We start from the raw sequence: 13,699 nt of genomic DNA on the forward strand, positions 1-13,699 counted from the left end.
AATACAATATTGAGATCTTTTGGTCGCATCGAAATCGAAGCTAATTTACCACTTTCAAAGAAATTATTTCATCAGTCTTCCGTTTCCGAGAAGAAACGCGGCAACTTCGCCGATATTTTGTGAACAAAACCGTGCGCTGGAACGCGTAACCAGTATTGTTAGAGGAAAATTATAAGCTTCCAGTAAAAAATGGGAAACTAGTTTTCATGCTAATGCCAGAGCCCTAACGCCGAAGCACGTCAAGACAGGAAGTCCTTTCAAGCACACAATCGAAACGAACTGATTTTTTTCGACTCTCGGTTTCAAACTACTCCGGTTTCACTTTCACGGTGCACACGGTAAAAGAACTGCTCGGGGGGGGGGGGATAATATTCTACGGAAACATCGATTACCATCAGCCGAATAAACGGAGCTACAATTAGCGAAATCTAGGATGTGCCATTACCGTTACTCCAGCTTGACGATGGTTTTTCACGAGACGCAATCGAGCCGCGACCGAGGATGCTTTTCCACGAGATTGCAAGGTACGTTTGGTCGTGTGTCATCGCGGTGGTTAAACGTTCGTCCTTTTATTAGAATCGCGACGGAGGAACAGCATCGACAGAATTCCCAGGACGATCTTTCATAGTGATCCGGAGCGATATCGAATCACGAGACGTCTCGCAACGATTCCGCGCTGTGTACGTTCGGCATTAATGGCAGAGTGTTTGTCACCTGTTCGTCAAGCGAGCACATTTTCATTCCGATTCGTCCGGCGAGCACTCGAAACGAAACACGAAGAGATCTCTGTCATTTCTGTTCGCCGGGGCATCGTTGTCGATCGGTGGCCGCGTTTTCTCGACCTTCTTCGGGGCATGTCATTCTCATCGAACACGAAGATCGAATGTCACCGAGACCACTACGCCGAAAACCACCGTTTTGCCCGGTAGATCACAGAGTCCAGCCGATCTCCTGTAAAAGGACGAAGATCCTAGCGGGACGTCTTGTCAAAGTCCTGTTTACCGTTCACCATGGGCCCGGAATCGCTACCGAGAAGAGTTTCAAGGGAGCCGAACCATATTTGGCACGCGAATTCCGCCGTCCGAGGATTTTCCGAGATCGAGAATCGCCGGTTTCCACGGTGTCCGATTAGGATCGAGGATCAATGAATGCCGGTGCTTCGGCGAATCGGCTCTTCGAGCATCCTGAAGAAACGGTGATGCCTCGTGGCGATCGGACAGGGACCAAGGTACACTACGAAACCGACTTGGACGACGTGTAACTGCGGAATGGTCGCAGAGTGCAGGCAGAATCCACGAGACCGTGGTACGTTTCGTTCTCTCCCGCCGCCTTGTCTCTCCTGCACACCACACGATCGGTCTCTCCTACTCGCTTCTCCCGAAGAGGGAGCCCTCCCCGCCCCCCGACTAGTGATGGCCTCAACGCAACTCGAAGCCTCGGGAAAATTTGAAATAGTTTCTCCGATCGTATACCTGACGCTCTTTTTGCCCGACTCCTCTCTGCACCGTTTTTCTAAGGAGATTTTATGCATTTATGACAAGAATGAGTAGGTGTATTTTAAAGTAGTATACACGTTACAAGGAATTAAAAAATTCTATTATACTATTTTGAACCTATCAAAATAAATTCCATTTCACTCCAATTTGTCGCAATTCGGATAGAACATTTATATTTTACATAAAGATTCTAGCATATAAATCTAAAGTATCATAAAATACGAATACATTAAATATTTATTTTTAAAACATAGCACATCGATTCTGTCACGTGCTCCAATTTAAGCAGTTTCAAAATATTAACTTTTTCCTCTATCTATTTCCACTGTCGAGAAATATTTTAAACATATCACTTACAACATAAGAATAAAATACTCTTTAAAATACGTATGAAATATATATTTTAGATTGTAAAAATAAAAATATTTCATTTTATACTATAGATCATAAAAATATTTTATTTGAAGTGAATATTGATTTTATATACTGGAATGACAGAGATATCAGTAATTATTAATTATGTAACATTATATCACAATTCAAATATTTTTATCTATAACAGATACGCGTGCAATTATTATTTCTATTTTCGATTTTACAATGATTCGTAACAATATGTTTCTCATTAACACATTAACACTTTGCACTCCGAATTTTTCAATTTTCTTGCCAACTCCCTACTATTTTAAGTGTTTCATTTGAAATTTACTTCAAAGGACAGTTCCTTAACTGCTACTTATTTTAAACAATTTTGTTTACTAATTATATGAAGTATAGCTCTCAAACTTTGTTATAATTTATATTTGTGGAATTTATAATCGTTTTAACTAAAAAATAAGACAATTAAGTAAATAAACGAAGAACTTATTTGCATTTCTCTTTCTCTGATGTCGAGTCACACTCGACAAAGGAGTGCAAAGGTTTCGTGATGTCAATAACATATATTTGTCTTATCCTATTCCCTCTGTTTAATATTCTTTCTGTGTACACCGAATCGGGCCGCCTCTGTTTACGGATCAATCAATCAATCAAATAAATTTCGCAAATGGGGCGTGCGAGAATCCAGGAGAATCTTCACACTTTCTCTACCGATGGTTATCCAACAGTCTGTTAAAACTGACTAATTAGCAGCCAATTTACTAATCCCTTATTCAAGTCTCCCCTGGAAACTTGAATTATATTAATCGAGATATCTTCTCGATGTAATGGAACTCTTTCATTGTTATTCGACTGCAGATTTCACGAGTACATATTACAAAAATATTGTATATCCAATATATTATATTAGGTTGTCCCAAAAGTTTCTTTCGGAATGTGTTCCTTTAATGTTGCTAATTAAATACAAACAATGCGATAATCTTTATGTTAACGTTTTAGTACTTCCTACCATGAATTTTCATTATATGCATGAATCGAAAACCAACTTTTGGGCAACCCATATATTCAATATATTCGCTTCCTTTGTTTGTGGTAGTGTTTTGCGACGAAGCGACGACCTCATCACAACCAGAACGAACAATATTTATTAATGAAAATGATGAATTTATTTATTCATCCGTGCACACTGCAGAGTTAACTTCTGTTTCATACAATTGACTTGAATTTTATTTTGCGTAACGATCCCTAGTTATTGGGAACCAGCATATGTTCGCGCGGTTCTCTGACTAGAAATGAATTATTTACTAATAATTTGCACGTGTGTGTAATGCATAAAGTTAGCATCAACAGAAAGTTACATTTACGTCGGTAATATACGTACATGCAACTTTAAATTGCTTCGATATTCCGTTATTGATATGAACCCCTTAAAAAAGGGGAAGGAAAAAGTTAGAAACTCGTGCTTCCTCGCTTTATGAGTTTAGGGTTGGAAATACATCAGCGAAGAAAGTTTTATCCCACTCTCTTTGCAGCCCTGATCTGTTACCTTGTGATTACGATCTTTTTTATCCGCGTCAAAATTCATTGCCAATAACAGCTGCGCGAATAAGTTACTAACTCTTTTCTTGTGAGTAGAACTTGCGATTTTAGCAATGGAGGGATGCACGAGCTTGTAGAACGTTGGGGAAGGGTGATGAAAGTCAATGGTGAGTATATCGTTAAATGAAACTGTATTTTAAAAAAATGAATGTTGAAGTATTAATATTATTGAAAGCTGTGGAGATTGTTTTTAGTGTAGTCATCGAGGAAATCTATCGATAGGTTGTGGGATAAAGTGACGACTATCGAGGGTAATTGGGCCGGCACGCACGGCACACAGCAGCATCCTCGAAATTGTTTGAAAACTCGCGATGCGGCGAAAACTAAATGCCCATCACTACCCTCGTCGAAACCCGCCGGCTGTTTCTCTCCCCTGCTTCTCTCTGCCTTTCTGTTTCTTTCCTTCCCCTCTCGCCGCTCTATGGCTGGTTCATTGGTTCATCGGTGCACCGGTCCGGGCTCCGTATTCTTCTCTCTAATTATACCGTTACGTGCAATCGCTCGTGTCAATTAGCAGCTCCTTTCTTCCTGCCCGAATGCAACCCCTTCTTTCGCGGAGGACCCCGGAGGATCTTGATTTGACTCTGCCTGCTCCCCCACTCCCCACCCCTCTACCAACGGATCAGGAGAAACGTAGGGGTGGTTTTTTGGTTCCATCGACGATTTTCTATTTTTTTTTTCACCCCTACATACCGGAACCTAATAATTTTTACAGAACGTGGAAGAAAAAGGATACAACCATCGCCTTTAAACGTTGCCTCCCTTTAGAATGAAGCTGGGTCATTAGTGAGAAAAGCAGAGAACTGCTCACATCGATGAACACGATAAACCACTTTTTTGCGTGTAAATACGTTCTGGTCGGATAATTACACCGGTTCATTGAGAAGTTACTCTCGCCATTGTTAACGACTCGGATCGAACGAAGCACCTGTTTTATACTTTGCAAGTGTTCGCAGAAACAGCAGACAGGCCGATTAATTAAAACGATGTGTTTTTCGGAACTACAATTTTACGAAAGAATTTTATTGTTTTACTGCTAGACAGAAATTCTTTGACATACTAATGTAAAATGTATTTGTTGTATTATTATAAACCTGTATGAATTATAATACATTCTGAAAATTATACGTATAAATTGATTTACGAATTATAAACGATCAAAAGTGGTAAAAATTGAATAATTTTTCATGATTCTCGGCCCTTTTTACCACTTTTGATCGTTTATAACTCGTAAACCAATTAACCAAATTCAACAAAATTTTCAGAGCGTATATAATTTATACGAGTTGACCAAACACACCTTTTAAATTTTCTTCATTGACCCAGCCAGAAAAGTTGTAAAAATCAATTTTTACTATTGTTTATCACAATTCCGACGAAATGCATTTTTGCAACATATTTCTTAGAAGTCATTTACTAAAACTAATTCTTCTAGCCTTACAGGGAAATTGAAGTCGTTTGGTCCATTCATAAAAAAGTTATTATGATTTAAAGTGTGTGGAAACAGTTATGCTGTATTGTGCGGCCAAAGAACAAAGTAAAACTGAACATTTCATAGTAATCTTTCTTGGAATTGTTCTTGCAGAGTGTCGCATTAATTATCTCAGTTTTCCGCGCGTGTTATATTCACCTAATGTACGCCTTTTCGGACCCTGCGTTGTGTTGTTTATTGGAATTCCAACGTTACTCAAACGACTCTATAACCCTCGGATTCGTGCGCGCAGCATCACGAAGGAAATACATTATATCTTGTTAAACGAGCCGTGTTCCCTGCACGTTCGATTAATGCTTTGCAAGAAGAGGCGTTTATTTGCCGGAATACTGACTGTAATTCTTCTTTCTGCCCCTTAATTATACCGTTACGTGTGATCGCCCGCTTTAATTAACACCGTTTTTCCTTCCCGGTTTGGATCGAGCTTTTCGTATATCCCCGATAAATCTCGCAACTTATCCCCTAGATCTTCCTCCTTCAGGAATGAACATTACCGTCGATTAGTTCAGGGATTAATGACGGCTATCGAGTGTAACAATCAGATTTATGTCGGAATTTTACGGACATAGGCTAGTGAAATCCTTCTGTCATTCTACTAAACATGAACACTATGTTTGATGGAACGCTATTTCACTTTGAAATAACCATTTTCTCTTACTTAGTACTAAGTTAACCGTTTGCACTCCTTTGTCGGGTGTGACTCGAAATCAGAGAAAGAAAAATGTAAATGAAACGGGTTTTTATATGCATTTGGTTCTTCCTTTATTTATTTAACTTTTTATGTATAATTGAAATTGAAAAATAGTTCAAAGAGCAAAGGGTTAATCAGTCTTCTACCAATCAATTAATTATTTATTCGTTCCATATCCTAGCCGTGTGAGAATCTCAAAAATAAACAATGGGTTTATATGCAAAATAAAAATGGTTTAAGTCGATCGTAAAAGATAAAAGATGGAAAATGTATAATTCTTCTTTCAATAATTCTAGCAAAAATCGAAAACAACGTAGACATTTTATAAAATTCCCCTTACCTCTTCACAGTTTCACTTGTCGTTCATCCATTTTGCTACGAATGCATAAAATCCGCATTCTAGTCAGGAAACGAAATTGATTAGCTTGTACATTTTCAGTTTCTATGATCTCATAATTGATGTCATAAGCTCTCGTTAATCCTAAATCGTTTCTACAGCCACCCGATAAAGTTCTTGAACTACGACGATCTCTGTATTAGCCAGAAAGGAAGTCGTGCACAAAAGGGCCGGAACGGGGAAGGCAATTTTCCCAGTGAACAACTTGAATGGAGAGCGACTGATATTTAAAATTCTTCCGGTTGGCCGAATTCGTTCAGACATTGATAGGACAGCGATAATTATACCTTCGGACCCCTTCGACAGGAGCGTCCAATTGTCACAATAAATTTGCATATTTCTTGTCAAGAACACACGCGCCAAACAGAGCGTTAAATTATAGAGCAGTTTCGCTAAACGTAATTGGAAACCAGCAAAATTTCTGAAACGTTTTTTCACGGCATACACCACTGTGCATCATATATACTGTAAAAATCATATAAATACTATTACATAATAACATTTTACTCCAGAAAGCGATAACGATCCTATAAACGTTTGGCTTATTGTCAAGTACGTAAATTTTTATCTTATACAAAAATGATTTTCTTATTCTCTAATTTTTCGTTTAAAAATGTGCATAAGGCACCGAGAATCGATTGTACTTGATTTACTTGCAATAAAGTGCAGAATGATTAAAATCATCAAGTTACCTTCATTTATTTACAATGAACGTACTGCTAGTATACATTTTTTAATTTATTTTACTAATATCTCACTAACGATTTATATTATTTTCGCCAATCACATAACGCACGATGGAGGCGTAGAATTTACTGCCGTATGTTTCGTGCTCCATCAGCGTTCACAATGGCCTGTTATATGAAACTACGATCAGATCGAACAGTTAGCAAACTCGGTAATTACCAACACAATTGTGCTTCACGTTACACGTCGGTAAACAGCTGTGAAAAAAATCATTAACGACATTCACACCAGCTCGGTTACATGTAATTTACGACTACTGAATCCAAATAAAATCGTCGACTCATGGCTCGGCATCGTGCAAGGGGTAAACGTGCGAAACCGTTGAAACTGCTCAATTTATATGCAATTCTATGTACATTCAATCAAGAATCAAGTTCATCCTTATGAAATGAATTTCCTGTAAATAATGTGAACCGTTTATAATCGTTTTCTTTATCTGAAGGTGGTAAACTCGTTTTTCCAGGTTTATAATTCTCATTTCTCAATATTGGAAAAACGGTATTTTTCCGTCGTCAAAAGCGCTAGATAAAAGCGATCGCCCTCAAAAGTCCTATTTTTACGTTTACGAGCTGTAATTTTCATTATTTGGAAGCATACAGCAGCGCTTATAGCTATTTTCATAAAGCTGCGACAGCTTCATGCTGCCAAATAATGCAAATTACGCCTTGTAAGCGTAAAAATAGGAGTTTTGATGACGATCGCGGCCTAGATTGATCTTGTATCTAACACTTTTGACTATTGAAAAACCCCATCTTTGCATTATCGAGAAATGAGAAGGCGCATCCCGCAATCTTGCAATCCTGGAAACGAGAGTCTACCCCTTTAAATTCTGTTCATATCAGTCGATGTATCAGCGCAAGAAACGGGAAGAGACGGCGACAAAATGGCGAGAGTTGTTCACTTGCAACAACAGCATTTCAATGGAAGACAGTGACACTCTCCAGACACAGTGTCCTTCGTCAGCATCGCCAACACTCGCGGATGGCTTGTAGATATTCGAGTTGTGACGAGAGTCGGACAATTAAGGCGAGGACACTTTCCATGGTCGAATTTCCAGGGAAAGACAACGATTTTGATAAAGAGGTACAGGGTGTATAAAAAGTAATGATCATCCGTCCTAGGGGTGAATCTACACCTCTGGATCGGTGGACATTTGTAAAAGAAACTTGCCGAAAAATTGTTAAAGTTTGTATTTACATCAACACCTTCTACACATCGAGAAGAGAAAGGTTTGAAAGGAACCATACTGTGTATAAACAAATATACTTGAGCCGTTTATTTTGAAAGTGGCCTAGTCCATTTTCGAGAAAAATCAAGGTAGCAATTTTAATATTTACATTTCTACGTTCGGTTTCCCCGACACGGTTTTCACCGACAACATTTCCCCGACACCAGATTTTACCGACAATAACTTTGGCCGACAATGCCTTCAACCGAAAACGATTTTGACCGACAAAATTGTTGTCCCAAATTTTTCCATATAAGCCCACATCATTTTCTCTGCAATTCCGACAACTTGCAATTTTTTTCAAAAATTTTTTTCACGCTGTGGAGCAAACCAATTGCAGGCAAGTTCAAATTGTATGGTGCAATATTAAGTCACTGTACATGGAGGATAAACCTTGCTTGAAAACATCCTCAGAGCATTTTAGAGAGTGCATTGGAATTTCCGATTTTCGCGTGACACAGCGCCATTTTTAGATTAGCCTAAATACAAATGGAAAATATAGTGTCTAAATGATAAAATAACTAACAATAAGTATGTATATACATTAGTATCTTATTCTATCAACGATAACATTGTATTTTTTCTCCAGTTTATTCAACACATTTTCAAAACGATTGACATTGAATCATCTTGATTATGCTTTTTCTTTAAATCACAGTCGGCTGCGAGCTCAGTCAACTTTTTCAATAACATTGTGCAGACACTGTAAACGATTTTCACCAGCGTAAACAAGTTTTATGTTAAAAAGATGCAAGACAAGCACTAGTGAAAGCTTTTAAAGAAGAGACATATGTCATGGTAAACATTTATGTGCAACTTTCACTTATTCGTGCTATTATAAAAATGTCTCCATCGCGTTTCAGAATAATTACTAATATAAAAATCAGTAATGAAAGTTGCAAGAACTGTGCACAAAACTACAGGAATTGTCGACATTGTAAATAATGTAATTTTTAATTCTTTATTACTGAGTCATTTTATTCATTCATCACTATATTTCGTGTGCTTCAAGTACTCTTCAAGTGCTAAATACTCTTATTAACTGCTCCACTTCGCCCCGCACGTTTCAATCGATTTCATATACAAACGATAATGAATGATGATGAGTGTTCTACGTCGGACTATGTCTCTGACATAACGGCTCAATAACATGATCGAACCGTAAATGATGCGGTCATCGTTGATGGACTGTTTTATTGCGCGACTCTGATGCCGGACGATCTCTGGATCATTTTCACAAGAGGACATTCATCGATCTTAGAAAATATTCTTGAAACATACATATACGTAGAAGCTTTGGAAAAATACATGGTTCCATGCTTCATGTAAAATCACGTAAGAATAGCAGTAACCGATGACATAAATAAATTAATGAAAACTAAAAAATGTAGACAGAAGAAATTCGAGACAATTGAAACTTTTCAAATAATCAGAAAGATATAAAATACTAATTAAACTTGTACATAATATTCGAAGTTACGATTAAAACTTTAAGATCATTAATATGTATATGTATACAGTTAGAAGAAAAACTGGTCACACACACTCTAAAAATTATGTTGAAAAAATGCATTTCGTCGGAATTGTGAAAAACAATAGTAAAAATCAATTTTTACGACTTTTTTAGCTGGGCCAATAACGAAAATTTAAAAAATGTGTTTGGTCAACTTGCATAAACTATATACGCTCCGAAAATTTCATTGGAATTGGTTAATTGGTTTACGAGTTATAAACGACCAAAAGTGGTACGAAGGCCGAAAATCTTGAAAAATTGCCATTTTTACCACTTTTGATCGTTTATAACTCGTAAACCAATTAACCAATTTCGATGAAATTTTCGGAGCGCATTAGTTTATACAAGTTGACCAAAAATATCTTTTAAATTTTCGTTATTGGCCCAGCTAAAAAAGTCGTGAGAATCAACTTTTACTATTATTTTTTACAATTCCGACCAAATGCATTTTTCCAACATATTTTTTTAGACGTCATTTACTAAACTAATTCTTCTAGCCTTACAGGGAAATTAATGTCGTTTGGTCCATTCATAAAAAAGACTGCGGATCTTATAACATAACTGAATTGGTAAAATACAGAAGTGTGGTGGCATTAGAAGAATTTCCGAATATTTTCACACTATTCTTGACTTATCAAAATTAGCGAATTTTTCAACCTTTTTTCAGCGAACTGGTAAAAATGAACAATGAACTTTTCCCTAGATTCAGATCGTTGTCTACGTAACGATGATTATATTGTTTATCCAACTGGAGAATGGAAGTTCTGCGGAACTTTTTAGCGGGATTTTCGAGATTTCGTTGAAAGGAGTCTGTGGAGAAGTTCTCAGTGATCGGGCTTGCGGCGTTGGCCAGTAATAGCATCCCCTTCGAATGTTCTATGCGGACAACCGTAGCACCGAAAGTATTGTCTTTCGGTATAGTCATGGCCGGGATTAGAGCAGACACCGAGACATGAAATCCGCTCGTGTTTCCTGCAGCTACAGATCAAGGAGGAAGAAAAAAGCATCCACAGTATTGTTACTTGGTGGGGTCGATGGAACTGCTAGGTGGCATCTAATGAGAAGGAGCGGACAATGAGCCTTTCTGACTTAAGAGCCCTAGGGTGAATGCCGGAAGAGTACTCCTACAACCCTTCTTATGTTATTCATTTATTCTCACGCCTGCTTCACGAATCAGACGAGTTACCTGGCGAGAAGAGCTCTGTGGTGAATGGCTTCGAGATTTTCGTGAAATTCGGACGTGCATAGCTGGCAGAATAGAAAAAAGAAACTGTTTAAAACGCTGAACAACGTTCGATTTACTTGTCCGTTGAATTTTCTCATTGAATTTATCACATCTAAATAACATGAGTAAAACGAAACCAAATAATAAGATAAAAGATTAATTTAAAAAATTAATAAAATAAAATAAATGTTAAATTATTGTTCGAATTATAAATTTATCATAATTGTAAATAGATGCAGAATAAATACAAGCCATTTTTTTTACCCTCGAATCTTTTTATTTATTGTATAATTCTTTTGCAATGCGTTACAAAGGGCTTTTAAAATACACTTCTTTTATACAAAATTATATCGTAGAAATAACTAAGTTGATTTTGTAGCTTTTGTATACCTAGATATGGAGTACTCTGATCTATATCTAAATTATTCATTAGACATTGTAACTAAAAAATATGGATCTCGAAAACCCAAAATAACGGTGCACGGATTACCCGTATTACATTACGTTGCCTGTATAATGAGAATATGGATTTTTGTACATATTTAAAACCATATCTCCCATTTAGAAGAAGATACATCGCGTTCAAACAATCTGTATGATCAATTTTTCGAAATCTTCATTCTTATGAACATCTTTTTATGTGCATGAAAACAGATCGTCATAAATGCACACATTACTTTAAACGTTTATACATTTAAAACTAGAATTTTTTTCACTTACTTTGATGATAAAATTGAACTGAATTATTTGTATTACTGGTATATACGTTCCTGTTCTTTTTACAAATATCGTTTACTTTTCCAAATCATTTTGTCATTACAAAATAGTCGATGTATATTAAATTCTTTTACATTCTACTACCCTATACAACCATATAACGATCTTACAAACGTTATAAATGTTATAATTTTGTTAAATTAATTTTATATTGGTTTATACCTAAGTACTAGAAAAATTGCTGTATCTGAATTTAATTTTATAAATCATATTAATTAAGTATCAACTTTTTAGAAACTGTACTTAATTAATTTTTATTTGAATAATTCTATCGAAGAAACACAACTCCTACTACTAATGGCGTTATTAATTTTTTTGTTATGAAACATTGTATCCGAGGTTTCTCGTGTTACCAATTATAAAAACAAAAGGAATTCGAAATGTTGGAACTTTGTAATTTTATTATAACTTAGTCACATAAAAAATGTACAATGAGATTATGAATTTCTTATTATGTGTCTTAAATTAGATAATTCTTCTGACTTCAAAGAACCGCTTTAAGTAGAAAATTTGTCCCACTGTCATACATACCAAAACCATAGCTTCAAAGAAAGCCCATATGCCTACAAGGAAATTAGTACTTTCGTTGATAGCTCTATGGTTTCGATCTCGTACCTGAGAATAGAAAATTAGATTTGTTGAAGTTTCAAATTCATGGATATTAGAGTCATAAAACGAGAAATATTTCAGTCACCTGCATATATTCTTGTTCATTCTTTACCCCCCATAAACTTGTGCCCAATTCTTTAATCATATCATCTATTTTACTGCGATTCGTGTCATCGCCGTTCTTCCCGTCTGATGTGTGCTCTACAGGTTTTAGGTTCTCACCAATATCCATATTAAACATTACAACTTTTGGTGTCATACTGCTTTTCTGATTGCCAAAGCAATACGTGTAAACACCAGAGAGGTGCGCAGCAAATGTATACTTTCCACTGCTTTCTTGATCACCCTGATAAATTACTTTCTGATCAGGACCAATTATTTTGACATCTATATCTAGAAATCCACCTTCGGCTATCTCAAATGTGAGACCTAAAAGATATTACAAATAATATAAAAAAATACATTTCTCAATTAACCAAAATTATGCTAGTGTATTTTTTTATTGATGCCGATGAATCATATAAATAAATTTAGAAAATAGTTTCTTTTTGTTTAGATTATTTTTGTAATGCATACAATTTATCTAATGAAACTTCTGAATATAAAAGAATGCCTTCCATTTTCTTAATACTAGTTCGAAATTAATTGGATAACAATGATTGAAATAAACAGGGACTAAATTTAATTGGACAAATATTTGTCGAATATACTTTCAACATATGTACATCTGAGTGGAAAATGCACACCGTGTACGTCGATCTTCAAAGTACAAATTATAACAGTGACGATAAAGTAATAAATGGGGCAAATCCCAATTAATAGCAAAATATCGAAGTAGTTATATAATCAATTTATCAGAAATGTAATTATAATATCGAAACATTGTTTAAAGACAGTTTACTAAGCAAAAACTAACCCATCTTCGTTCCCGCTTCGACTCTGTCAAAGAAACATTCTTCGGCATGTGCGTCCACAGTTATGAAATAACAGGTTGCACTTTTGCTTAAAACAATTAAAGATAAACAAGAAATAAGCCACCTCATTTTATCAAATTACACTGTGAACCTATTAAAAATGACATATGCCGATTCTTAGCTCTGCCACTTCACAGCGACATGTTGCTACCACAGCGCCACGTATGCAGACTACCATAGAATTAATAGCACACATAGATAGTATGTTCACTTGAGAAATTTATGTAAACCTTTTTACTGGCTTTTATACCAGAGAGTTATAATTGGCATTGGCTTTCAATTGCTAGTGTAAGTATACTAATCGCCCGGTGATTATTGCATAATTTTGAAAAATCTATGGTACATGGCTAAACACTGTTTAATGGAACCTTCAATAGCAACAGCAATTTTCATTGTAAACTAACAAGTCATCCTCAATAACGTCATCTAATTCTAATATAAAGATTGCAATGTAAAAGAAAATTCCTATGCTTTCTTTTGGGCCAAGTATACAGGGTGTCCCAAAATTCGTGAAAATCCCGAAAGAGGGTGGTTCCTGAGACCATTCTAAGAGACATTTTCCTTTGCACCAAA

General features: G+C 36.1%; 2 protein-coding genes across 5 annotated transcripts in view; both read right to left on the minus strand.

The window, feature by feature from the left end:
* LOC143209949 (protein Wnt-5b) overlaps positions 1 to 1,340 on the minus strand; it is a 28,308-nt gene extending 26,968 nt beyond the window's left edge. For 2 of the 4 annotated variants that reach the window (XM_076426301.1, XM_076426300.1), the window contains exon 1: positions 715 to 1,340. The gene's annotated coding sequence lies outside the window, so the exon portion shown is untranslated. Of the gene's footprint in view, positions 1 to 49 lie in introns of all 4 variants that reach the window. The other 2 variants (XM_076426298.1, XM_076426297.1) reach the window with 2 other exon arrangements.
* A 10,577-nt stretch (positions 1,341 to 11,917) lies between these two features.
* LOC143209467 (transmembrane emp24 domain-containing protein) lies at positions 11,918 to 13,298 on the minus strand. Its single transcript, XM_076425123.1, has 3 exons — positions 13,069 to 13,298; positions 12,238 to 12,581; positions 11,918 to 12,158 (listed from the first exon to the last, which is right to left on the minus strand). Exons 1-3 carry the CDS (start codon positions 13,193 to 13,195, stop codon positions 12,009 to 12,011), a joined length of 621 nt encoding a protein of 206 aa, XP_076281238.1. The 5' UTR covers positions 13,196 to 13,298; the 3' UTR covers positions 11,918 to 12,008.
* Positions 13,299 to 13,699: the final 401 nt, after the last annotated feature.

Source organism: Lasioglossum baleicum, chromosome 6, assembly GCF_051020765.1.
Source record: "Lasioglossum baleicum chromosome 6, iyLasBale1, whole genome shotgun sequence".
Classification (NCBI taxonomy): domain Eukaryota; kingdom Metazoa; phylum Arthropoda; class Insecta; order Hymenoptera; family Halictidae; genus Lasioglossum; species Lasioglossum baleicum.

Coding starts and splice junctions, on each gene's coding strand:
- LOC143209467 (XM_076425123.1), bottom strand. CDS start 13,195: ATGAGGTGGCTTATTTCTTGTTTATCTTTAATTGTTTTAAGCAAAAGT. Junction 12,582..13,068: donor CGAAGCGGGAACGAAGATGG/GTTAGTTTTTGC, acceptor AATATCTTTTAG/GTCTCACATTTGAGATAGCC. Junction 12,159..12,237: donor ATGAACAAGAATATATGCAG/GTGACTGAAATA, acceptor TTCTATTCTCAG/GTACGAGATCGAAACCATAG.